General features: G+C 47.6%; 1 protein-coding gene across 1 annotated transcript; it reads right to left on the reverse strand.

Annotated features, from left to right (window-relative positions):
- Positions 1-1210: 1210 nt before the first annotated feature.
- Positions 1211-26832, reverse strand: IQCD (IQ motif containing D). The gene is made up of 5 exons (XM_030821450.1): positions 26735-26832; positions 12864-13685; positions 6328-6561; positions 3284-3355; positions 1211-1661 (listed from the first exon to the last, which is right to left on the reverse strand). Exons 2-5 carry the CDS (start codon positions 13590-13592, stop codon positions 1341-1343), a joined length of 1356 nt encoding a protein of 451 aa, XP_030677310.1. The 5' UTR covers positions 13593-13685; positions 26735-26832; the 3' UTR covers positions 1211-1340.
- Positions 26833-26977: the final 145 nt, after the last annotated feature.

Below are 26977 nucleotides of genomic sequence, written 5' to 3' on the forward strand. Positions count from 1 at the left end.
GAGCAAGACTCTGTCTAAAAAAAGAAAAAAAATCTCTTTCCTCCCAACTACAGTAAAATCTGGCAATAGCCCAAGGTGACACAAAAGGGTAACAGACACCAGGCTGTGGTGTATGTAAGGCAGTTGGGGGTGGTGAGGATGGGGGCAACTTACTTTACCATATAATGGGGGCTGCTGCTGCTGAGCCCTAGAAGATATGCAGACCTGAGGTATCTGGATGATTAGATTTTTTTCCAGAAAAGGGAGAGTCTTGGATTTCTACATGGTAGCCCTCAGTTTTTTAAATGCCGACAAATAATTTAAAGATAATTGTTCAGGCCGGGTGTGATGGCTCATGCCTGTAATCCCAACACTTTGGGAGGCCCAGGCAGGAGGATCGCTTGAGGCCGGGAGTTCAAGACCAGCCTGGGCAACATAGACCCTGTCTCTACCTACTTTTTTTTTTTTTTTTTTGAGACAGGGTCTTGCTGTGTCACTCAGGCTGGAGTGCAGTGGCACAATCTCAGCTCACTGCAATCTCGACCCTCCCAGACTCAGGTGATCCTCCTACCTCAGCCTCCGAAGTAGCTGGGACTACCGGCGTGTGCCACCATGCCTGGCTAATTTTTTAATTTTTTGTAGAGACAAAAAATAAAACATGGGGTTTTGCCATGTTTCCCAAGCTGGTTTCAAACTCCTGAGTTCAAGTGATCTGCCTGCCTCAGCCTCCCAAAGTGCTGCAATTAGAGGTGTGAGTAACCACTCCTGGCCTAAAAATTTTTTACATTAAAAAAAAAAAGTTGTTTTAAATAATTGTTCAGCTCCCTGGAATGTGAGGCTGAGGACTGCTGTGACCTCAGGACTCCCTCTGAGCTTTCACAGTGCTGGAGCAGGGGAAGTTGCAGGCAAATTAATCCCAGAACAGGGTTGGGGGCAGCCTGAAACCTGAGGCCCCACTCCTCCTGGAGTTCCCTACCTGCTCCTGTGCCCCCTATGGGCAGCTGTGACCCACACCCCACTGCCCTGGTGGGTGATGTGTCCATCATGGCCATGGCAGCTTCCGGGCTGCAGCTGGGGTCTGGTTTCCCACTAAGGCTGAAGTAAGGAACCATCATCTCTGGGCTGACACTCCAGGCTCCACCCTCCTCGTGGAAACACCATCTGTGAGCTGGACACACACAGCCCACAGCCCTGGGTAAAGAGATTTATTCATAAAGCGTTCCCTTCAATGTGGCTTCAAATACTTTTTAATTTATTAAATAAAAACATCATGAAAGCCGTGAATTTAGTGCTCTCCATCCCGGGGCTTCCTGGCCTGGTCTCTGGGAGGATAAGGGTCAGCCGCGGGCTGGGTGGAGAGCTCATTTCTTGCCCTTGCCCTTCTTCTTGCCTTTCTGCTTGCCCTTCTCCTTGTCCTTCGCTTTGCCCTTGCCCCGCTTCTGCTTCTTCTTGGATCTGAGCAGGGAGCGCACCAGGTAGCCCTTCCATAGGGCCTGGATGAGCGTGGCCGCCCGTACCATGCGCACCATCTCCTGCTCCGCCTCCATCCTTTTCTTGGAGTCAATCTCCCGCTCTTCCTGGATCTGCGCAAACTCTCCCACCAGCACTTTGTGCCTCTGCCTCAGCTCCTCCAGCGAGATCTTCTCCTCCCTGTGAACAGCATCCAGATCCTCCAACTCCTCCTGGGGTGAGAGGTGGGGCTGGGGTCACCACACATAGAGTGCCTCCTCCCACCCTCCTCCCTGAGGCGTCCCTACCCTTCCCAAATGGGCTTCTCCCCCGCGACACCCCTAAGCTAAGCTGTTCAGCATCTCTCGGTCCCAGTGAGATGGATGGGGAGAGGGGGTGGGCTCCATCCTAGCTCTAGGAAGGACCCAACTGAAATAATTTCAGGAACAGGAAAAGAACACAGGCTTGTGAGTTGGGCAAACTTAGTTTTAAGTCCCAGCTCTGCCACACAACTGACTTCACCTTTCAGGCCTTTGTTTTTCCTCATCTGAAACATAGGGACGATTCCAAAGCCAGGGGCTGTTTGTAGGATTAAATGACCCGATGGACATAATGTACTGGACATGATGCCAGGCACACAGTGGGGACACAAGAAATGGAGGCTGCTGCCATAAAAGCAGTCAGTTCCACAAGACACCAGAGGAGAAGGAACTTTCTCAGGCCTCAAACGGAGTCCCAGAGTTCTTCCTTATGTCTAACCATAGCCTCTCCTGGTGTCATTTACTTGTTTTCCTTCCTTGCACTGATGTTTTCCCAGCATCTACAAAAAGCAGAGCACTGCCAGAGGACACAGAGCTGGGTGGACAAAGTCCCTGCCGCAACCAACCCACAAGCCTCATGGGGCCCAGAGAAATGAGAGCGCCAGCCTGCAAAGCTCCCCTCTCCAGGCCCTGACTGTTGCCCAGGACAAGGTTCTGACTTGCCCTTCTCTGAAGAGCACACCTGGCTTTGGCTCACTCCAGCTCATGTTACCTCCAGTGCTCCCCAGTCTTCCCTGGCCCCTGGGTTGGAGCCATGGGCCACCAATGTTATCCCAGTGCTGGGTGAAGGGTTTGGGGGTGTCTCAATTTGAAGGTTACCACCCCCTGAGTACTTCCTCCAGGCCAGACCCTGTGCTGGGCACACACGCTTGCAGTCATGGTGTCTCACCGAATCCCTGCCACGGTCCCAAAATGGGAATCACTGCCTCTGCTAATCAGATGCAGAAACGGGCTTGGGAAAGTCAAGTACCTTGCTTAAGGCCACACAGCTGGCACATCTCAGGTGCTCAATAAAAACTGGCTGAGTGACTGAGTGACGCGGTGGAGTCAGGCTCCCATCTGAGTCTGTGGGAAGGAGCCCCATCTTGTAGGGGTGCTGGCAGGAGCCCATCCAGAGGAATACGGGATGTGGACACTAGATGGAGCCACGATCATTAGGCCCAGTGTCAGGCCCTTCTAGCCAGTCGCTTTTTTTTTTTTTTTTTTTTATTAATAGAGATGGAGTCTTGCTCTGTTGCCCAGGCCGGTCTTGAATTACTGAGCTCAAGCGATCCTCCCACCTCAGCCTCCCAACGTGCTGGGATTACAGGCATGAGCCACCGCAGTTGGCCTTGCAGCTTCTGGCTCTTTTCTTTACCACCTCTCACTCTGCCCCAGGCTGGACAAACCCTTTAAACAAAGGGAAGTGCTCCCTGCAGAGAGGCTCAGAAGTTTGCCCACTCCATGGACCATCCCAAGGCTACTCTTCCCATTCATCCCATTCCTAGAAGGTCTTGGGAAAGGCAGGCGAGAGAGACTTATTCAGCGACAAATACCTGCTTCTCACCCATCTCTGTATCATATTTCTGGATCCACTTCTCGATTTCCGTTTCCACTTTATATTTCTTCTAGAAAAGATCCAATTTGTCATTGTTTGATGGACTATATTAACAATCAACAGCACTGAGCACTCTCTGCATCACCAGGCTCTGTGGCAGGTGCTTGACATGCCTCGCCTGTTGAATCCACACAAGGAGGTTCCCTTTTCTCCATTTCACAGGGGAGGGAACTGAGGCTCAGATATGCTATCTTACTTGCCCAAGGTGACAGAGCTAATGGGTGGCAGAGCCTGAATTTGAAGCCAGCAGCCTGGTTCCAGGACATCCTAGGCAGAGAAAGCAGCAGGTGCAAAGGCCCTGAGGTAGGAACAAGCTTGTGCTGTTTAAAGGACAGAAATCGGCCTGGCGTGGTGGCTTACGCCTGTAATCCCAGCACTTTGGGAAGCTGAGGCAGGCGGGTCACTTGAGGCCAGGAGTTTGAGACCAGCCTGGCCAACATGCCAAAACCCCATCTCTACTAAAGATACAAAAATTAGCCAGGCATGGTGATGCACGCCTGTAATCGCAGCTACTCGGGAGGCTGAGGCAGGAGAATCGCTTGAACCCAGGAGGCAGAGGTTGCAGTGAGCTGAGATCATGCCACCACACTCCAGCCTGGGTAACAGAGCGAGACTGTCTCAAAAAATAAAAATTAAAAAAAATTAAAGGACAGAAATCAAGCCAGTGTGACTGGAAGGGAGTGGCGAGGAGGGAAGTGGTCCCCAACAACGTCCAAGGAAAAGGCTGTGTCACAGAGGGAGTGTCAGCAAGAGGAGGCTGTATTCTCAGGAAAGGGTGAGGTGAAGCCACTGGGTGATTTAGATGCAGTGGAGGGACATGATCTGATCTTGTTTTTAAAAGATTATTTCCACCATAAAAAGCAATGAAGCACTGATCCATGCTACAACATGGGTGAACCTTGAAAACACGGTGCTAAGTAAAACATACCAGACACAACAGTCACAGAGGATTCCATTCACATGACGTGTCCAAAACAGGTGAATCCACAGAGACAGAAAGCACATTAGTGATTGCCAGGGACAGGGGGAATAAGGGAATGGGGAGTAACTTCTTAACGGATATGGAGTTTTATTTTGAGGTGATAATGTTTTGGAACTAGATAAAAGTGGTGGAAGTGGGGGTGGCACAACGTTGTGAATATACTAAATGCCACTGAGTTGCTCATTTTAAAATGGTTTTATATTATGTAAGTTTCACCTAAATTAAAAATAAACAGGCTGGGCCAGTGGCTCATCCCAACCATTTGAGAGGCCGCGGTGGGAATGGGAGAATTGCTTGAGGCCACAAGTTCTAGACCAGCCTGGGCAACATAGCGAAACCCTGTCTCCACAAAAAAAAATACTTTTTTTTTTCTTTTGAGATGGAGTTTCGCTCTGTCGCCCAGGCTGGAGTGCAGTGGTGTGATCTCGGTTCACCACAACCCCCGCCTCCTGAGTTCAAGCAATTCTCATGCCTCAGCCTCCCAAGTAGCTGGGATTACAGGTGCATGCCACCACACCCAGCTAATTTTGTATTTTTAGTAGAGACAGGGTTTCACCACATTGGCCAGGCTGGTCTCGAACTCCTGACCTCAGGAGATCTGTCCGCCTCAGCCTCCCAAAGTGCTGGGATTAAAGGAGTCAGCCACCGTGCCCGGCCAATAATAATTTTTAATTAGCCAGACGTGGTGACATGCCCCAGCTACTCATGAGGGCTGAGATGGGAGGATCGCTTGAGCCCAGGAGTTGGAGGCTGAAGTGAGCTATGATCACGCCACTGCACTCTGGCATGGGTGACAGAGTGAGACCCTGTCTCAAAAATAAATAAATAAATAAATAAATAAATAAACTTCTTAATCCTGCAGAGCAAGAGCGCTGAGCTTGGGCACCATGGGTAGGCCGGCTTCAGGGGGCCTGGGCTCCCCGGGGAACTGTCCACTAGGATGTGTATGTGCATCTGTGCCTTCTTTCTGGGGGAGAGGCCCGTGGCTTCCATCAGATGCTCAGGAGTGTGACACTAATAGACTGGGGACAAGTATTAAAAAGGGTGCCTTTTACGAGGAAAGAGATTTGGAAGTTGGGTGTGTGCTAGGCCTGGGGCTTGGCTGAGATGATGAAGGAGAAGGCAAATGAAGGTTTTGGGTTTTTTTTTAAGAGACAAGGTTTCACTCTGTTGACCTGGCTGGAATGCAGTGGCATAGTCATAGTTCACTGCAGCCTCCAAACTCCTGGGCTAAAGTGATCCTCCTGCCTCAGCCTCCCAAGTAGCTGGGACTATAGGCACACATCACAGCGCCTGACTAATTTATCTTTTATTCTTTGTACAGACAGGGTCTTGCTGTTGCCCAGGCTGGAGTGCAGTGGTGCGATCACAGCTCACTGCAGCCTCTGCCTCCTGGGTTCAAGTGATCCTCCCACCTCAGCCTCCCAAAGTGTTGGGATTACAGGCATGAGCCACTTTAGCCGGTCGGAAATGATATTTATTGAACACTTACTATGCACCAGCTCTCTCACTACCATCTCATGTAATTCTCATGTAACAACCATTAAGACCAATGTTAGCATTTTCATTTCTGAGGTGTGAAATCGGCAGCTGGGCAGGAGTTGAGTAATTTGCCTGAGCTTTACATGCTACTTCTTCATTCCTTTGCACGGCACCCAGCCTCTGACGATGTGGGTATTATCCCTGTGGGGGTCTGAGGAGTTGAGGAACTTGCCCAAGGTCACAAAGCTGGCATGTAGCAATGCTGGGACAGGATCCCAGTTTCTTTGTCCCCTGTGCCCAGGCCTGTGTGCTGCCCCTTCCTGCCTCCCAGGAGACACCGGCTTGGATTTGGGCCTTCCCTGCTCCTGTGCCCTTCCCCTCCACCAAGCCACTTCCTGAGTAGCTGGTACAGTCCTGCCCTGAGCAACACTGCTGGACCTCCAGGAGTGATGGAACAGTCCCACCCATCCCCCCCACCAGGGGCCCCATCGGCCCATCCTCCCCGCTTCCCGGGGCACCTTCCTCAGCGCCTGCTCTGCCTCCCAGTTCTCCATGACCAGGTTGTAAAACTGTGACTGCAGCTGCAGGATCTCCTGCTGGATCTTGGCCACCCTGGCCTGTGATGCCCGGAAATCGGCCTTCTGCTGCTTCTCAGCCTCCTGCTTAGTGCGAAGGAGGCTGTTCTCTGAGAACTTGAGCACCTGGTGCAGGTGGTTTTTCAGTTCTTGGATCACAAAGTTCTCCTTTTCCACCTGAGCCAGGAAGAGAAAGGACTCCATTAATACCTCGATGCCCAGCCAGGCACAGTGGCTCACGCCTGTAATCCCAACACTTAGGGAGGCTGAGATGGGCAGGTCACCTGAGGTCAGGAGTTTGAGACCAGCTTGGCCAACATGATGAAATCCCGTCTCTTCTAAAAATACAAAAATTAGTTGGGTGTGGTGGTGCGCCTGTAATCCCAGCTACTTGGGAGGCTGAGGCAGGAGAATCACTTGAATATGGGAAGTAGAGGTTGCAGTGAGCAGAGATATCACACCACTGCACTTTAACTTGGGTGACAAAGTGAGATTCCATCTCAAAAAAAAAAACTCTCCATATCCACTGACAGTCACCAGAGGCTGGCACCACTGCATCCTCCCTCCGGGTCAGGCATGCTACCTGGGTTATATCTCTCTAATCACACCCCCAACCCCACAGTGGAGGTCAGGGACAGCCTGATTACAGACAAGAAAACTGACGCTCAAGGAGGTGGCTTCATCTGTCTGGTGTTGCCCAGCTGAACTGGGGCCTGAAGCCAGGTTTGTCTGACCTCGAGCCCACGTTCTTGGCCACCACTTTCTATTTCTTTGCACGAGTGAAAGGTACAAGCTTGTTGGATTGAGGCCACAGGGGAGGACTGGGACAGCAGTGATGCTCCTTCTGGGGACACAGCAGGGGAGGCCCAGCTGGCAGAGACACTTAGTGGGGTGCATGAAGGTGTGCAATGAACACAGGCTGCAGGGATTGCCACCGGGCTCTTTCTTGAGGGCCCATGCCTAGCTTGTCCCCTGCCTTGGGTGGATTCTAGAACAGGAATGGGGGTGGAGGATGAGACAGTTTTGTAAAGAAGCTCTCAAGTCTTCTCACATACACTACAGTCTCCCTCTGAGCACAGTGGTGCTATGGCTGCTCACGCCACCATCTTGGGCTTGGGTCAGCTGGCAGCAGGCCCGCCAGGCATCTGCTCACTTCCTGCACACTGGGGGCAGGGAGGCAGTGCCTTTGGGGCAAGCCCATCCTGCAGGCAAGGCTTTAGGCACCAGGTGCTGGGAATATGATCGGCAGTCACAGCTCTCCTTGTAGACTCCCCACACGTGCCTGATTGGTGTCTCCCCTCATTGTACACTGAGGTTCAATGACATGAAATTTGCCCACCTGGCAAAAATGGCATTTGACCCTAGGTCAGTCCAAGGTGAAGCCCCAAGCTGGTTCTAGCACCCGAATGAGACCAGCAGGGCCACCTATGTCCCTCTGCCTATTCCTAGATGATGCCCCTCCCACCTTACTAGTAACCTCCCTGCCCGAGGGCTCAGCAGCCCGTCCTCTGTCCACTCAGCAAGTATACATCGTGCCCCTCTTTTGGACAGGCTCACTGGGGACACAGTGGCAGGCTGAAATAGACAAGGTCCCCCTTTTCTTGTGGAGGAGCCAGACCCCTCAAGACCACACAAATCACACACAGATATGTTATTCACAAAGTTGGGTGAATGCTTTAAAGGACAAATTCAGTGAGAAGTGCCCAACCCAGCACCGGGGAGGGGGGTAGTGAATAGTTTCCCAGGGCCTTGAACCTCTCATCAGTGGTGGGAGATAGAAACAGAAGGGCCTGTGGCAGTGCAGCCTGGCTATCCCCCATGTCTGCTCTCCCCAGAGAGGTTGTGGGGTAGAATGTGGAGCATAATACAGCCCCGGTGACAGGTAGTCGGTCCTTCCTAGCACCTCTCTCTGCTGGGTGTGGCTACAAGATATGTGTGGAAGTTCTGTGTGCCACCTCCACATGTGTCCTTAAGGGGCAGAACTAAGCCCTCTCCTCCCCTTTCCTCTTTCTTGCTGGCTGGACCGGGGGCCACATGATGGGGAAAGCTGGAGCAGCCATCTTGGCCCACAGGCAGAAGTCCCATGTGGGGGACAGCAGGGAAGTCACATTGAAGAAACCAGACCTCTGACAAATTGGGGAGCAGAGATGCCACACCAGCTCTGGTGTTTCCACTACAGAGAAATACATTGCCGTCTTGACTAAGCCACAGCTATTTTGGGTGTCTCTGTTATAGCAGCCAAATCTGTACTCATACACCATCTCACAGGGTTTTTGTAAAGATTTAGAGAGAAAATGTATGTAAAACAAAATACACTGTATGTGTCCAATATGACAATTATTATTAGGTTTGGGATCATGCTACTACTGTTTCCCTTTTTTTTTTTTTTTGAGACAGGGTCTTGCTCTGCAGCCCAGGCTGGAGTACAGTGGTGCAATCTCAGCTCCCTGCAACCTCTGCCTTCTGGGCGCAAGGCTGGTCTTAAACTCCTAGCTTCAAGGGATCCTCCCATCTCAGCCTCCTGAATAGCTGGGACTACAGGTGCACACCACCACACCCAGCTAATTTTGTCTTTTATGTAGAGACAGGGTTTTGCCGTGTTGCCCAGGCTAGCCTCGAACTCCTGAGCTCAAGTGATCCACCTGCCTTGGCCTCCCAAAGTGTTGGGATTACAGGCCACCACACCCTCATTTCCCTTCTTAACAATTCTTCTAGCTGGTGTGGTACGCCTATAATCCTAGCTACTCAGGAGGCTAAGGCTGAAGGATCCCTTGAAGCTAGGAGTTTAAGACCAGCCTGGGTAACAGAGTAAGACCCCTCCCCTCCCATCCCCTGCTTTCCCTTCCCTTCCCTTCCCTTTTATTGAGACAGAGTCTCACTCTGTCGCACAGGCTGGAGTACAATGGCGTAATCTAGGCTCACTGCAACCTCCACTTCTTGGGTTCAAGTGATTCTCCTGCCTCAGCCTCCCGAGTAGCTGAGATTATAGGTGCGTGCCACCACACCCAGCTAATTTTTATATTATGAGTAGAGATGGGGTTTCACCATGTTGGTCAGGCTGGTCTCGAACTCCTGACCTTAGGTGATCCACCCACCTCGGCCTCCCAAAGTGCTGGGATTACAGGCATGAGCCACTGTGCACAGCTAATTTTATATATATATATATTTTTTTAGTAGAGATGGGGTTTCACCATGTTGCCCAGGCTGGTCTTGAACTCTTGACCTCAAGTGATCCATCTGCCTTGGCTTCCCAAAGTGCTGGGATTATAGGTGTGAGCCACCACTTCCAGCCAGAGACCCCATCTCTAAAAAAAGAAAAAAAAATTAATTAGGCAGGCATGGTGGCATGTCACAGCTACTTGGGAGGCTGAGGCAGGGGGATTGCTTGAGCCCAGGAGTTCCAGACCAGCCTGGGCAACATAGCGAGACCTTGTCTCTACAAAAATTTAAAAAATTAGCCAAGAGTGGTGGCGCACGCCTGTAGTTTCAGCTACTCAAAAGGCTAAGGCAGGAGAATCGCCCAGGAGGTCAAGGCCGCAGTGAGCTATGAACGTGTCAATGCACTCAAGCCTGGGTGACAGAGCGAGATCTTGTCTCTCAAACTAAAAACTTCTAGAGACCAAATTCCTTGATTAGGCCTCAAAGGTCCCGTGTGATCTGTCTCCTTCCCCTGCTTTCCCAGCCCATCTTTGTCCCTTCCCTCTAGCTCACTGGCATTCTCTGGGTTTCTGAACTAGCCAGGCTTATTCCTATCTCATGACTGAGGTGCACCCTACCCTCCACCTGGAACAGGGGTTGGCAAACTATGGCCCACAGGCCAAATCCAGCCAGTCACTTGTATTTGTAAGTAAAGTTTTGTTAGAACAGAGCCCATTCATTTACATATTGTTTGTGGCTGCTTTCCCCCTATAACAGCAGAGCTGAGTGGAGTAATTGCAACAGACCATCTGGCCCACAAAGCCTAATGTATTTACTATCTGGCCCTTTGTAGAAAAAGCTGGGGCCAGGTGGGGTGGCTCACATGTGTAATTCCAGCACTTTGGGAGGCTGAGGTGGGAGGATCACTTGAGACCAGGAGTTCAAGACCAGCCTGGCCAACATGGCAAAACTCTGTCTCTACTAAAAGATACAAAAATTAGCCAGGCATGGTGGCATGTGCCTGTAATCCCAGCTACTCGGGATGCTGAGGCACAAGAATCACTTGAACCTGGGAGGTGGAGGCTGCAGTAAGCTGAGATCACGCCACTATACTCCAGCTTGGGCATAGAGTAAGACTGTCTTAGAAAAAAAAAAAAAAGTTTGCTGATCCCTAGCTTGGAAGGTTCTTCCTCACTGCACTTGCCTGGTTCATGCCCTCACATTCTTCATATCTTGGCTTCGATGTCCCTGACCCTTTTGGCGTTAAGTTCTCCTGTAACACTCCCTTTGAGAAGTACATTGTACTTCTCAAAACTGTAATTAAATGAGTTCTTTAATTCCTATCTTCCTTACTGTGAACTCCATGGGGCTGGAACCACATGGGCTTATTTATAAGACCTGGCACCTAGTAAGTACTTACAATAATTTGTGGAGTAAATGAATTAAAAAAAAAAAAAAAAAAAAGCTGTTTAGGCCAGGCGCAGTGGCTCACGCCTGTAATCCCAGCACTTTGGGAGGCCAAGGCGGGCAGATCACTTAGGGTCAGGAGTTTAAGACCAGCCTGGCCAACATGGTGAAACACCATCTCTACTAAAAATAAAAAAATTAGCTGGGCATTGTGGCGGGCACCTGTAGTCCCAGCTACTTGGGAGGTTGAGCCAGAAGAATTGCTTGAACCCGGGATATAGAAAATGAAATAGAGGTTCCTCTTCAAACGGACTTTCCTCCCAGTCTAATTCAGAATAGGTAGTAACCTCTCTTAGAACCAAAATTTACTCAAAGACCTGTGTTAATATTCTTCAATTCTGCTAGCTGTAATAAAGAAATCAATAGGCCGGGCCCGGTGGCTCACGCCTGTAATCCCAGCACTTTGGGAGGCAGAGGTGGGCGGATCACGAGGTCAGGAGATCGAGACTATCCTGGCTAACATGGTGAAACCCCATCTCTACTAAAAACACACACACAAAAAAAATTAGCTGGGTATGGTGGCGGGCACCTGTAGTCCCAGCTACTAAGGAGGCTGAGGCAGGAGAATGGTGTGAACCCTGGAGGCGGAGCTTGCAGTGAGCCGATATTGCACCACTGCACTCCAGCCTGGGCGACAGAGCAAGACTCCGCCTCAAAAAAAAAAAAAAAAAATCAGTATACTCTGTTCTTAGCTCCCACATTTTAGCTTAGATATTTGCCCTGGCATACCTGATCCGGTCCAAGGAAGCATTAAGTCATGGCCTATTCCTCTTCCTTATTTGAAGGTGTTTATGCCTCTCAGCATTCCAGAAGTTACTTGCTCTCTTCCTTTGTTCCCCTCTGCCTTTGCCTCTTTGGGGAAGTTCTAAGTTGCTAGCCAATCGGGTTGAGTACAGAATGTGAGGTCCTGTTCCAGCCAATGGAAACTGGACACAGCAGTAGGGTGGATGCGTCAGGTTATAAATGACCCCGTCTCTTTTGTTCGTGTGTGCTCTTGTCACAAGACTGCTAGCAAGCAGCACCCTTTCTGCAGAGAGTAAACTAGCCTTGCTGAGAGATCCTTTGTCTCAGTGTTGATTTTGGCGACACCGAGCACCCATTCCCAACACAGGAGGCGGAGGTTGCAATGAATCAAGATGTTGCCACTGCACTTTAGCCTGGGTGACACAGCAAGACTCCATCTTAAAAAAAAAAATCACTGGGGAGGCCAGGCATAGTGGCTCATGCCTGTAAACCCAGCACTTTGGGAGGCCAAGGCAGAAGGATCTCTTGAACCCAGAAGTTTGAGACCAACCTGGGCAACATAGCAAGAGCCCATCTTTACAAACAATCAAAAAGTCAGCCAGGCATGGTGACACACACCTGTAGTCCCAGCTACTTGGGAGGGTGAGATGGGAGGATTGCTTAAGCCTGAGAGATGGAGGCTGCAGTGTGCTGTGATCATGCCACTGCACTCTAGCCTGGGCGACAGAGTCAGACCCTGTCTCAAAAAATCAGTCAATCAATTGGCCAGGCGCAGTGGCCAGCACTTTGGGAGGCCAAAGCAGGAGGATTACTTGAGGTCAGGAGTTCTAGATCAGCCTGGCCAACATGGTGAAAACCTGTCTCTACTAAAAATACAAAAATTAGCTGGGCGTGGTGGCATACGCCTGTAATCCCAACTACTTGGGAGGCTGCAGTGGGAGAATCGCTTGAACCTGGGAGGCAGAGGTTGCAGTGAGTCAAGATTATACCACTGCACTCTAGTCTGGACAACAGAGCAAGACTCCGTCTTAAAAAAGAAAAAAAAGTCGATCAATCATTGAGGAAAAACCCAACCAACAAAAGATTTGTGTGGCTTCTTCAGTAATTTCAGCAATACTATGAAACAATACCTCTGCATTCCTGTTCTTCATTCTCTCCGCCAATTCCTTTTCAAGAGTATCAATGATTTGTTGGTTATTACTATTCTGTCTACTGATATCCTGTAAGAACTGGGCCTTATCCCTCGCTTCCATGGGACTAGTGAGTAGTTTTTCAAACAGGAAACCACGGAGCTCTATCAGGCTGTCAATAAAATTCTGGGCTTCTGCACTTCTACCCTGTGTCTGTATCTGCAGGAGCCTAGCAGCCTGGGGGTTGTGGAGCAAGAGTCTCAGGACATTCTTGGTGGAGTCTTTGATCTGCTGCGTAAGTGGTGAGAGGCTGGATTTCTGCAGCTCTATGGAAAGGAGGCGGTCTCTGAGCCACCCTTCCTCCTCAGCCTCTTCCTGCTCCTGCAATTGCCTTCCTTTCTCTTTCAGGCACCTGACATTTTCAAGGAGGACCTGGCAGAGATCCTCATGCTCTCTCACTGCCCTCATGATGTCCTCCCCCAGCATCCCCTCCATATCCTCTCTGTTGGATGCCACATACGACAGCAAGGTCACCAGCTCCACCTTGTAGATCGCCTCATCCAGGATGGACATGATCCTTTTGGCCTCAATAGTGGTGAGTTTGGTCCTAGAGAGAACCAAGGGTTTTAGTGGGTCAGCTGGCCTTTTAGATGGGTCTGCCTTTGGCCCTATTCTGTTGATAGCAGGGGCCTGATACAAAGGGGCCATGGTGAGAATGTCTAAAGCCATCTTGTGAGCAGCCCTCTGTGCCTCTGTAGTTCCGCAGAGATGGAGACTTCAGTAGACTACTTGGGTCTCATGCTTTTATTGTCTCTGGCCATCCTGCAAAAGGAAGAAGTAGGTGTGAGTGCAGCTGTGCTGACATCTGTGTGGTTAGTGTAGCTGCAGAAACCACAACTGTTGACATCAAGAGTTCATCTTAGGTCCTCTGTCACTTTTACACAGAACCTTTCACTACTGGAAGAGTTTTCAGCTTTGTGAGGGTGTTAGGGCCACAAGGGCAGGAAGACAAAGTGTGGAGGCATCTCAGACACATGTGTCAGGCAGGGACCAGCCAGGAAGACAGACACCATTCTAAGGATTTAAAACCAGAGACTGGTTACATCAGTGATGGGAGAGTTGAGAGGCCAACTAGGGGAAGACAAAGCCGTCCCGCAATTGTCAATGGCAGGAAGCCACCACATGAAGAAGTGGTGAGCCTGGGGCCCAGGGTCACCCAGGGGAAGCTTGAACCACAGCCATCAGTTCCCAGAGGAGCTAGAGACATTGCTGGAAATGGAGGTTAAAGAAGGGTGGCGGTGGGGGAGGAGAAATACCCTGGTTTCTTTCTATTGCCCTTGGCCAAAACCAGCAGGAAACCAACTGACAAGGGAGCCTGGGCGATGGAACCACAGGCCTCAGCCTATGTCTGAGCAGGACAGAGACAGGACAGACAGCAGTGTAAGACTAACAGGACTAGGAATGGCACATTTTCACTGATTTTAAAGTTTTGTTTTGTTTTGTTTGTTTATTTGTTTTGAGACAGAGTCTTGCTCTGTCGCCCAGGCTGCAGTGCAGTGGCATGATCTCAGCTCACTGCAACCTCTGCCTCCAGGGTTCAAGTGATTCTCCTGCCTCAGCCTCCTGAGCAGCGGGACTACAGGTGCGCACCACCATGCCTGGCTAATTTTTGTATTTTTAGTAGAGACAGGGTTTTGCCATGTTGGCCAGGCTGGTCTCAAACTCTTGATCTCCCGTGATCCACCTGCCTTTGCCTCCCAATGTGCTGGGATTACAGGCCTGAGCCACCATGCCCAGCCATTTTTAAGTACTGATTTTAAAAATTGGTGGGGTGGTTGGTGGTGAAATACAACTTTGAAATACAATTTTAAAAACTGTTTCACTAGGCCGGGCGCGGTGGCTCACGCTTGTAATCCCAGCACTTTGGGAGTCCGAGGCGGGCGGATCATGAGGTCAGGAGATCGAGACCACGGTGAAACCCCGTCTCTACTAAAAAATACAAAAAAAAAAATTAGCCGGGCGTGGTGGCGGGCGCCTGTAGTCCCAGCTACTTGGAGAGGCTGAGGCAGGAGAATGGCGTGAACCCGGGAGGCGGAGCTTGCAGTGAGCCGAGATGGCGCCACTGCACTCCAGCCTGGGCGACAGAGCGAGACTCCGTCTCAAAAAAAAAAAAAAAAAAAAAAACTGTTTCACTAAATGCAATGTTGTATTCTGGATTGGGTTCTGGAGTGGAAAAAGGACATTAGTGGAACTGGAGAAATCCAAATCCAAATCCAAATCTAGTCTAAAGTTTAGTTAATAGCATTGTACCAGCATTAATTTTGTAGGCGCTGTTACCCTGGCTGGAGTGCAATGGTGTGACCATGGCTCACTCCAGCCTCGACCTACTGGGCTCAAGTGATCCTCCTGTCTCAGCCTCTCAAGTAGCTAGGACTACAGGTGCTCGATGCCTAGCTAATTTTTTAACTTTTTGTAGAGAGGAGCTCCACTATGTTGCCTAGGCTGATCTTGAACTCCTAGGCTCAAGCAATCCTCCCACCTTAGCCTCCCAGTGTTGGGAATACAGACATGAGCCATCGCGCCGGGCCTAATTTTGTGGTTTTGACAAACACATCAAGGTTATCTAAGATGTTAACATTAGAGGGAGCTGAATGGAGGGCATACGGGAACTCTCCGTACTATCTTTGCAACTTTTCTATAAATCTACAACTATTACAAAGTAAAAAGTTTAGTTAAAAGACTGTTTCAGGCCAGGCATGGTAGCTCACACCTGTAATCACGGCACTGTGGGAGGCCGAAGCGGGTGGATCACCTGAGGTCAGGAGTTCAAGACAAGCCTGGCCAACATAGCGAAACCCCGCCTCTACTAAAAATATGAGAGAATGCCAGGCATGGTGGTATGCATCTTCCACTCAGGTTAACCCCAGTTACTCAGGAGTCTGAGGCATGAGAATCTGTTGAACCCAGGAGGCGGAGGTTGCAGTAAGCCAAGTTTGCATCACTGTACTCCAGCCTATGCAACAGAATGAGACTCTGTTTCAAAAGATAGATAGATAAATAAATAACTGCTTCAGAAAAATCTATAGGGCAATTAGAGATCAGTAATTTATGTTGCTTTCATAGTACAATGGCTAAAAGTACTAGCTTTGCACAGCCCCACTTGGGTTCAAATCCTTGCTGGGAGTCTCTGGGCTGGTCATTTAATCCTCCAGAGTTTGGGCTTCCTCAGCTGTAATACAGGAGTCCTCAGGATGAATGAGAAGCTTCCAGCACAGGGCCTGCACACTGTAAATGTTCAATAACTGACTAATAGCATTAACCCAGGAAAACGAAAATCCCAAGTCCAGGACTTCAATGATTTCTGATGCAACTATTGAACGAACACCTACTGCCTTGGCCAGGCACAGGGGCTCATGCCTGTAATCCTAGCACTTTGGGAGGCTGAAGTGGGAGGATCGCTTGAGCCCAGGAGTTCAAGACCAGCCCAGGCAACATAGCAAGTCCCCATCTCTTAAAAAAAAAAAGAACACCTACTGCCCAGGATGTCTGCCCACCCCCCAACACCATGTCTCAGATGGACACCCCCCATAACATCCCCATCCTTCACCCTGATTCTTCTTCATCTCTTACCCCGTATCCTGTTTGTTCTCCAGGTTAAGTATCACCATCTGACATCCCTATATGCACCTGTTTATTTGTTTATTGTCTGTCTTTCCCCCTCTCATAAGAAGTAAGCACCAATGAAAGCTGTAAGTTACTACTTACAGGTTACCTGTGCCACTTTTATTTTCATATTGTCTGTAGATGTGAGAAATGTTTTGGAGAAAGAATCATTAGGACTTGATGAGTGAAAGAGTTTTGAGTTTGGGTGACTGGTAGGGAAAGATGGGGCCCTTAAGAAACTATGGCAGAAATTGGGAGAGGAAGTTTGGAGGAGAGGACAATGAGCTCACTTTTAAACTCATTGAGCTCTAGCTGCTGTACTGCAGTGGACAATGGTGTCTTGGCCTTCCCATGATCCAGGGAGTGCAGTGGCACGATCATGGCTCACTGCAACCTCGACTTCCTGGGCTCAAACAGTCCTCCTGCCTCATGCTCCCAAGTAGCTGATACTACAGGCACGTGCCATCATGCCCAGCTAATTATTGTATTTTTATTTTTGTAGAGATAGGGTCTCGCTATGTTGCCCAGGAGAAGGAAGTGACACTTGAAGCCACAAAAGATATCTTCAACTCACCAAACCAAAGAGCACACCAAGAGAATGGCAGGGAATCAAAGAAACACCTAAAGTGACTAAGAACGAAAAAGACAGCCAGGCCAGATCAGGTGCTAAGGATGTTTAGTTCCTTGGCAAGGCAGAATGTATTCAAAATCAGGCCAGGTATCATGGTTCACGCCCGTAATCCCAACACTTTGGGAGGCTGAGGTAGGAGGATTGGTTGAGCCCAGGAGTTTGAGGCTGCAGTGAGCTATGATCAGGCCATTGCACTCCACCCTGAACAACAGAGTGAGACCCTGTCTCTTAAAAAAACAAAAACAAAAACAAAACAAAAAACAAACCAGAAGCCCTTTGGGAGCAGAGGATTGAGAATTATCTTCAATCACTTTGGTTCACACACACTTCCTGCTCCCTAATGAATCTCATGAGATCCTTTGAGGCTTTTCCTGAAGACAAAGTTTTAGGAGGCTGAGATTGGTGGCTCACAGCTGTAATCCAAGCACTTTGGGAGGCCAAGGAGGGAAGATTGCTTGAGCCCAGGAGTTCAAGATCGGCATGGGCAATAAAATGAGACCTCTGCAAATAAAGTAAAAAAAAAAAAAATGAGCCCGTCACGGTGGCAGGTGCCTGTAGTCCCCGCTGTTTGGGGAGCTGAGGCAGGAGGATTGCTTGAGCTGGGGAGGTTAAGGCTGCAGTGAGCTGTGAATGCACCACTGCACTCCAGCCTGGGTGACAGAGTGAGATCCTATCTCTCCTCTTTTTTTTTTTTTTAAGCCGGAGTTTTGCTCTTTTCACCCAGGCTGGAGTGCAATGGTGTGATTTGGGCTCACTGCAACCTCTGCCTCCCAGGTACAAGCAGTCTCCTGTCTCAGCCTCCCGAGTAGTTGGGATTACAGGCGTCTGCCACCACACTAGCCCTAATTTTGTATTCTTAGTAGAGACAGGGTCTCATCATGTTGGCCAGTCTGGTCTCAAACTCCTGACCTCAGGTGATCTTCCCATCTCGGCCTCCCAAAGTGGTGGGATTACAGGTGTGAGCCACCACGCCCAGCCTAGATCCTATCTCGTAAATGAAAAAAAAGTTTTAGGGACAGCCATGGAGCTTTCTCAGCCTCTCCGAGGATGAAGGATCTTTGCCTATGGCTACAGGATGAATGTGAACAAGGTAGTTAATGAATGCAGTCCTCTCCATTGTACCCCAAAGCTCTCAGACATAAATCAAAATGCCTGAATTCTTCAGATTGCGGCTGGAAATGCAACATTATATGAAATGTTTCCAATTTGCTTTCAGCCAAATTACCTCTTTTGCTTTAAAGGGCAAACTTGTTTTCTTTGATTATGATGACACCCATCAGTTCTTGACAGCTCATTTGGGTGAACAAGAAAAAGCCCGTGGAACTAGGATTGAGGGGAAATGCATCTGACTCTGACGACAAAAATGACTGCAGAATCTCTTTTCCTTGAATCCTAATATGATCATTTCATGTCCTTTTTAATGCCACCAACCTTAATATTTAAATCATTTCTAACTTAAGCATCTCCTTTTAAAATTCCTGCCCTGAGAGTGAAGCAAATTGTTAATGGATGGGCAACTTTAATTGGATATTCCCTTTATTTGTCATTAATTCTGCTGATGAACTTTATAAATGGAAATATATCTTTATCATGCAAATTATACCTCGTCTTCATTCAAACGGGCTTGCTGGATATTTTATTACTTTTGCTTTTAGAATATTTTGAGGAAAAAAAAAGATTTGAACTAAATTATATATTTTTCCCCCCTGGAGAGAAGGAAAAAAACCCAGCACTTACAACTACCCTGCAAATCCAAACTGGCAAGTGGAAAAGTCAAAGGATGTTTAAAAAAAAAAAAAAAAAAAAAAAAAACTGGAGTGTGGGAAATGGATTTCTCTCTCTCTTTTTAAATTCACTCTTAATTTAGGTTCGGGGTGCATGTGCAGGTTTGTTATATAGGTAAATTGCATGTCACTGGGGTTTGGTGTACAGATTATTTCATCACCCAGGTAATAAGCATAGTACCTGATAGGTAGTTTTTCCATCCTCATCCGGATCTCATTTTAAGGAATACCATCTTAACATTAGCTAAGTAAGTTCTTGAGAACTTACTGTATAGCAGACACTGTTCTGAATGCTATATACAAATTAATTCCTTTAATCCTTGCAACACTATGAGGTAGGTGCTATTATTACCTCTATTTTACAGATGAAGAAAGGGAGACAGAGAGAGAGGTTAGATGATTCTAGTTAGTTTACAGCTAGGAAGTGGCAGGGCCTGCACCCCATCAGCACTATTCTGTCCAGTCTCTTGATTTTAAGATTGACTTCTGGCCGGGCCAGAAGAGGCAGTGGCCCATGCCTCTAATGCCACCACTTTGGGAGGCTGAGGCAGGTTGATCACTTGAGGTCAGAAGTTTGAGACCAGCCTGGCCAACATGGTGAAACCCTTTCCCTACTAAAAATACAAAAATTAGCTGGGCGTGGTGGTGGGCACCTGTGGAGGCTGAGACGGGAGAACTGCTTGAACCTGGGAGGTGGAGGTTGCAGTGAGCCGAGATCGCACCACTGCATTCCAGCCTGGGTGACACAGTGAGACTCCATCTCAAAAAAAAACAAAAAACAAAAAACCCAAGGTCTTGCTATGTGGCCCAGGTTGGTCTTGAACTCCTGAGCTCAAGCGGAATTTTCTTTTTAGCCTCAGAAAGATCTCACTACCCCGCAAACCTCTAGCTTTCTTCCAAACTCTGTTTTATCTGAGCCTTTCAAGTCTAGGGAGGGGGAGAGTGAGGGGTTAGAAAGAAGCAACAGATTCATGATGAAACCTGCTATCCCAAGCAACTACTATACAGTAGGTGCTCAATAAAGAAGTCACTGTTGCGGTCGGGCTCGGTGGCTCACTCTTGTAATTCCAGCACTTTGGGAGGCCGAGGCAGGTGTATCACCTGAGGTCAGGAGTTGAGGCAGGTGGATCACCTAAGGTCAGGAGTTTGAGACCAGCCTGGGCAATATGGCAAAACGTCTCTACTAAAAAATACAAAAATTCGCCGGGTGTGGTGAAACATGCCTGTAATCCCAGCTACTTGGAAGGCTGAGGCAGGAGAATCACTTGAACCAGGGAAATGGAGGTTGCAGTGAGCTGAGATCGCACCACTGCACACTCCAGCCTGGGCGACAGCATAAGACTCCGTCTCAAAAAAAAAGAAAAAGAAAAAAAGAAAAAAGAAAAAGAAATCACTGTTGAATAAATGAGATGGCAAACCCAGATTTACCAATAGGCCTGTCTCCTCACTGGGAGATGCTGGCATAATAGGATAATGTTGTTTTGCAAAATATATATGTCCTGAATTGGAGCCAGAAAAGAGAGTCATATTTTCATGATAAAACTGTAGGCCAAGAATTGGTCTATGTTGTTTTGCATCCCTTTACTCAGGGCTTGGAATTTTTTAAATAAAAGATTTAAATATAATTAATTTTTTATTTTTCATAGTTGAGTGTTTTTTTCTTTCTGTGACTAACTTTGAACTATTACCCAATCCTCCTCTCTTATTCTTTTTGAGAACCTGTGTTTTATGGTTTATAACTGGTCTGTAAAAGATTCCCAGGCTAGGGCTGCAGCAATGAATGCTGGAGGTATTGACAGTTGGGACCCTGTTTGTAATGCTGGCTGGGTGGCTGCAGGCTCCAGGATTATCTGGTGCTTTGGAGACAGAGGACATGGGATAGTGACTCAGGTTGGGAGGGAACATGCCCCCTGGGACAGATTTCTATGTTGCTGGTTATGATGAAATACTTTCCACTGGCCACAAGCTATATAGCCTTGGGCAAGTCCACTTGATCTTCTGGGCTTTCATTTCCTCATTACTGAAGTGGAAACGAAAAACACATTTGGAATGCAATTCCAGTGTCCCACCACTTCCTGGCTGTGTGGCTTTGGGTAGGTCGATTAACCTCTCTAAGCTTTGGCATCTTACCCGTGAAACAGGGACACAGCACTGTTGTGGGAATGAAATGAAATCCTTGCTCAAAAGTGTTAAGCTTTTATGACTTTTAGTACTACTTCAAAAATTATGTTAATATCAACACTTTAATATTTCTTAAAATAGATGTACTTTTCCACAAAATAATATGGTATATTTTTGTATGAAAGGCTTTATAAAAAGCCAAAACAGAAGCAGTTTTTACTCCTTTTTACTATTTCATTTTTAATTTTGCTGGTTTCTCCATTATTCATGTTCTCCTGTTAGTGGCTGAAGAAGACCAAGTTCCCTTAAATCACTCCCCATTGTCCAGTCTCCCCTCCTTATCAATCAGTTCATCAGGAATTTTAATTCCTCTTTTGGTTACAGTGTCACTTTAGAAATGCTTATTTCTGGTTATATCTAACTGTAGACAGTATCACTTTAGCAGTTTCAGACAGAAGGAAGAATTTCCTAGTAGTGAATTTAGATTATTCTACAATCGACTTCTCCAACTTGAGAAAAATATTTAACTACTACACACTTACTAGAATGGCCAAAATCTAGAACACCAACAACTCCAAATGCTGGTGAGGATGTGAAGCAGAAACTCTGTCATTGCTGGTGGGAATGCAACATGGTGCAGCCACTTTGGAAGACGGTTGTTTTCTTACAAATTTAAACCTGCTCTTACTGTACGATCCAGTAATTGCACTCCTTGGTGTTTACCCAAAGGAGTTGAAAACTCATGTGCACACAAAAACCTGCACACAAAAAAAGCTTATGGATATTTATAGCAGCTTCATTCACAACTGCCAAAATTTGGAAGCAACCAAGATGTCCTTCAGGAGCTGAATAAACAGTGGTGCATCCAGACAATGGAATACAGGATTATTCAGTGTTAAAAAGAAATGAGCTGTCAAGCCATGAAAAGACATGGAAGAAACTTAAATGCATATCACTAAGTGAAAGAAGCCAATCTGAAGAAGCTGCATACGGTATCACTCCAACTATATGACATTCTGGCAAAGGCAAAACTATGGAGATAGTAAAAAGATTAGTGTTGTCTAAGGGCTGGGGGAAGGGAGGGATGAATAGGCAGAACAGGGAGGAATTTTAGGGCAGTGAAAATACTATGTACCTTACTACAATGATGGATACCATCATTATACATTTGTCCAAATTCACAGAATGTACAACACCAAGTGTGAACCCTTATCCCTTATGTAAACTATGGAATTTGGATGTTGATGATGATGTGTCAATGTAGGTTCATCAACTGTAACAAATGCACCACTCCGGTGGGGGAGGTTGACGGTGGGGCAGGCTGTGCATGTGGGAATAGGGGGTATATAGGAACTGTCTCTACCTTTCTCTCAATTTTGCTGTGAATCTAAAACTGCTTAAAAAATAAAATCTTAAGGTTGCAACCCTTTACTGGGCAGTGAAATCAATTTGCCAACTGGGACTAGCATTAAAAATAAACGAAACAGGGTTGGGTGCAGTGGCTCACTCCTGTAATCTTTGGGATTACAGGACTTTGGGAGCACTTTGGGAGGCCGAGGCGGGTGGTCAAGAATTCGAGACCAAGCCTGGCTATCATGGTGAAACCCAGTCTCTACTAAAAATACAAAAATTAGCAGCGCATGGTGTTGGGCACCTGTAATCCCAGCTACCTAGTAGGCTGAGGCAGGAGAATCGCTTGAACCCAAGAGGCGTAGGTTGCAGTGAGCCGCGACTGCACCACTGCACTCCAGCCTGGGCAACAGAGAGAGGCTCTGTCTCAAAAACAAAACAAAACAAAAAACAGCCTATCTCAAACCCCTCTTGCTCTCAGGCACTAATGTATAATGTTCCTTTTGTCAGAAACCAACCCCCCAGGAATAATTTCTCCCTAGATTAACAATTTCTCATTCTTTAGGTCTTAGCTCAATGGCTACCCCTCCTCGGACTGGAACAGACAGTGCTTTACAACCTGTGGAAACTCTCTCACCTTTCCTGCATAGTACTAATCACACGTGTAATTTTTTTTTTTACAGCTCTATTGAGGTTAATTTACATTACCATAAAATTCACCCATTGTAAGTGTAAAACTCAGTGACTGTTTTTGTAAATGTATCTGAAGTTGCCACATCACTACAATCCAGTTTTAGAACATTTCTATCACTCCCCCAAATTCCCATGAGCTAATCTGCAAACAATCTCTGTTTCCACTCACATTTTTTGTTGTGGTTGTTTTGTTTTTGAGACTGAGTCTCGCTGTCACCCAGGCTGGAGTGCAGTGGCATGATCTAGGCTCACTGCAAACTCCACCCCTGCGGTTCAAGCAATTCTCGTGCCTCAGCCTCCCAAGTAGCTGGGATTACAGGTGCGTGTCACCACACTTGGCTAATTTTTGTGTTTTTAGGAGAGACGGGGTTTCACCATGTTGCCCAGGCTGGTCTTGAACTCCCAGGCTCAAGTAATCCACCTGCCTTGGCCTTCCAAAGTGCTGGGATTGCAAGTGTGAGCCACTGCCCCTGGCCTCCACTCATATTTAACTTTCCTGGATAGTTCATATAAATGGGATCATGCAGTATGTAATCATTTGCATCTGACTTTTTGCTTAGCACAATGGTTTTCAACCTGGGGCAACTTTGCCCTCCAGAAGACATTTGGCAATAATCAGGAGATGCATTTGCTTGTCACAACTGAGAGAGGCTACTACTGGCATTTTGTAGGTAGAGGCTCATAATATTGCTAAATATCCTACAATTGGCAGGATAGTTCCCCACAACAAAGAATTTTCTCACCCAAAACGTCAATAGAGCTGAGGTTGAAAAATCCTGACTTTTTTTTTCTTTTTGAGACAGAGTTTTGCTCTTGTTTCCCAGGCTGGAGTGCCATGGCGTGATCTCGGCTCACTGCAACCTCTGTCTCCCGGGTTCAAGCGATTCTCCTGCCTCAGCATCCCAAGTAGCTGGGATTACAGGCATGCGCCACCACGCGCAGCTGATTTTTTTGTGTTTTTAGTAGAGACGGGGTTTTTCCATGTTGGTTAGGCTGGTCTCAAATTCCCTACCTCAGGTGATCTGCCTGCCTTGGCCTCCCAAAGTGCTGGGATTTACAGGCGTGAGCCACCGAGCCTGGCCAACTTTTTTGTTGTTGTTGTTAATAGACAGGGTCTTACTCTGTCACACAGGCTGGAGTGCAGCAGTGCAACCATGGATTACTGTAAACTCGACCTCCCCAGGCTCAGGTGATCCTCCCACCTCAGCCTTCTGAATAGTTGGGACTACAGGTGCATACCACCATGCCTGGCTAATTTTTGTATTTTTTGTAGAGATAGAGTCTCACTTTGTTGCCAGGCTCCTAGGCTCAAACTCCTAGGCTCAAACTAGGATCCTCCTGCCTTGGCCTCCCACATTGCTGGGATTACAGGCGTGAGCCACTGGGCCAAAAACCCTCAACTTAACATGTTTTGAGGTTCATCCAGGTTGTAGCAATTATTTGTATTCCATTCCTGAATAGTATTTTATTGCTGAATAGTATTCAATTCTATGGAAATATCATTAGTTGTTTATTTATTCACCTGTTCATGACATTTGGGTTGTTTCCAGTTTTGGGCTGTTAAAGGTGATGTTGCTAAGAACATTTATATTTAAGTCTTTGTGTGGACTTATGTTTCCACTGGGTGGGGGGGGGGGTACCTTCCTAAGAGTGGAATTGCTAGGTTATGTGTAAGTTTATTTTTTATTTGTTTTATTTATTTATTTATTTATTTATTTTTGAGACAGGGTCTCACTCTGTCACACATACTGGAGTGCAGTGGCACAATCTCAGCTCACTGCAACCTCCACCTCCTGGGTTCAAGTGATTCTCCTGCCTCAGCCTCCCAAATAGCTGGGATTACAGGGACCCGCCAGCATGCCCTGCTAATTTTTGTATTTTTAGTAGAGACGGGGTTTTGCTATGTTGGCCAGGCTGGTCTCGAACTCCTGATCTCAGGTGATCCACCTGCCTGTGCCTCTTACAGTGCTGGGATTACAGGCATGAGCCACTATGCCTGGCCTACGTTTAACTTTTTAAGAAACTGCCAACTATATTTCAGATCGGTGGTACCAATTGGTATTCTGCTGTACCTACTAGCAACATATGAAAGCTACAGTTCGTTTATTTATCTACATGATGATACTTGGGATTGTCTTTTTGATTTTTAAATGTCTACTCAACTCTTTTGCCCATTAAAAAAATTGAGTTGTCCTCTTACTGAGTTATAAGAGTTATATTTATATCCTATACACAACTCTTTCATAAGACACATGATTTGCAAATATTTCCTCCATGTCTGTGTCTGTGGCTGATCTTTCCATTTTCTTATGAAAATATCTTTTGAACCTCAAAGTTTTTTTGTTATATATTTTTTTGAGACAGGGTTTTTCGCTCTGTCGCCCAGGCTGGAGTGCAGTAGTGCAATCATGGCTCACTGCAACCTCCACCTCTTGGGTTCAAGCGATTCTCCTACCTCAGCCTTATTTATTTATTTATTTATTTACTGAGCTGGCGTCTCGCTCTATCACCCAGACTGGAGGGCAGTGGCATGATCTCAGCTCACTGCAACCTCCACCACCCGGGTTCAAGAAATTCTCCCGCCTCAGCCTCCCGAGTAGCTGGATCACAGGCACACGCCACCAGGCCCGGCTAATTTTTTGTATTTTTAGTAGAGACAGGGTTTCACCATGTTGGCCAGGCTAGTCTCAAACTCCTGGCCTCAGGTGATCTGCCGGCCTCGGCTGGGATTACAGGCTGAGCCACCGCGCCCGGCCCTCAGCCTCATTTAATCATCACAAGAAATTCTCTGTCTTCAGTAGGTACAATGAGATCACATCTTAAGGATGGAGATGGGAGTTAAATTCCAAAGTTAGGAAAAAGTGTAATAAAAATTACCTAATTTATTTATTTATTTGAGACAGTCTTGCTCTGTTGCCCGGGCTGGAGTGCAATGGCACGATCTTGGCTTACTGCAACCTCGGTCTCCCGGGTTCAAGTGATTCTCGTGCCTTAGCCTCCCGAGTAGCTGGGATTACAGGTGCGCCACCATGCCCAGCTAATTTTTGTATTTTCAGTAGAGATGGGGTTTCACCATACTGGCTAGGCTGGTCTAGAACTCCTGACCTCAAGTGATCTGCCCGCCTCGGCCTCCCAAAGTGTTGGGATTACAGGCGTGAGCCACCACGCTCGGCAAAAACAACAACAACAACAAAACAAAACAAACAAACAAACAAACAAAACTACCTAATTTTAAACACTGAAGTGAGATTGCCTGCTCACCGAGGAACGTATGGCCGTTGGGTGAAATTGGAGGGGACTTATAAACTCCCCTCCCACCCACAGCTCCCATGTTTGACTTGAAATAAGTTAACTACGATGTAACTCTGCTTGACTGTTGTCCTCCTCGTTTTAGGGATGAGGGAGTGGGGCCATGAAGTGGGCAGGTAGAAGGGGCAGAATGGAGGCCGGCTCTCTGCAGGTTGTGGAGCGAGAGGTCCAGACTGAGGCAGGAGCTGAGGGACAGTGTCCTGAAGCTGAGACGAGATCGCAGCGGGGGCTTCTAATTCCTCAGGGAGCCAAAGGACAGAGGGCTGAACCCTATTCCATATCTCCCCCGATCCGCGACCCTTTCCCACCTGGTTACTCACCTGCTCTGACCACTCCAGGTTTCCCTAGCCACAGTTACCGCCGCGGTCCCTGCGTTGCTAGGTTACCCGCCCATCTCAGAAGGCGGGACTCGGTGTCTGACTGACCTTTCTTTTCACCATTCAATTTCTTGTTCTGCTCAGTTGTCCCCACCTCCTGAAGTCTGACCAATCAGAAGCACCGTCATTTTGCCCTTTCACCAATGGAAAGACTTGGGACTCCCTCTGGGTTGGACTCAACGAGTA

This window comes from Nomascus leucogenys, chromosome 10 (genome assembly GCF_006542625.1).
Source record: "Nomascus leucogenys isolate Asia chromosome 10, Asia_NLE_v1, whole genome shotgun sequence".
Lineage (NCBI taxonomy): Eukaryota > Metazoa > Chordata > Mammalia > Primates > Hylobatidae > Nomascus > Nomascus leucogenys.

Bases quoted from the DNA above. Each gene is read 5' to 3' on its own strand.
- IQCD (XM_030821450.1), bottom strand. From the start codon at position 13,592: ATGGCTTTAGACATTCTCACCATGGCCCCTTTGTATCAGGCCCCTGCT. The intron at 3,356-6,327 runs GTGCCCCGGGAA...GATCTTTTCTAG, and splicing joins CAGAGCAGGCGCTGAGGAAG to AAGAAATATAAAGTGGAAAC. The intron at 1,662-3,283 runs GTATTTGTCGCT...CTCTCACCCCAG, and splicing joins CAGAGATGGGTGAGAAGCAG to GAGGAGTTGGAGGATCTGGA.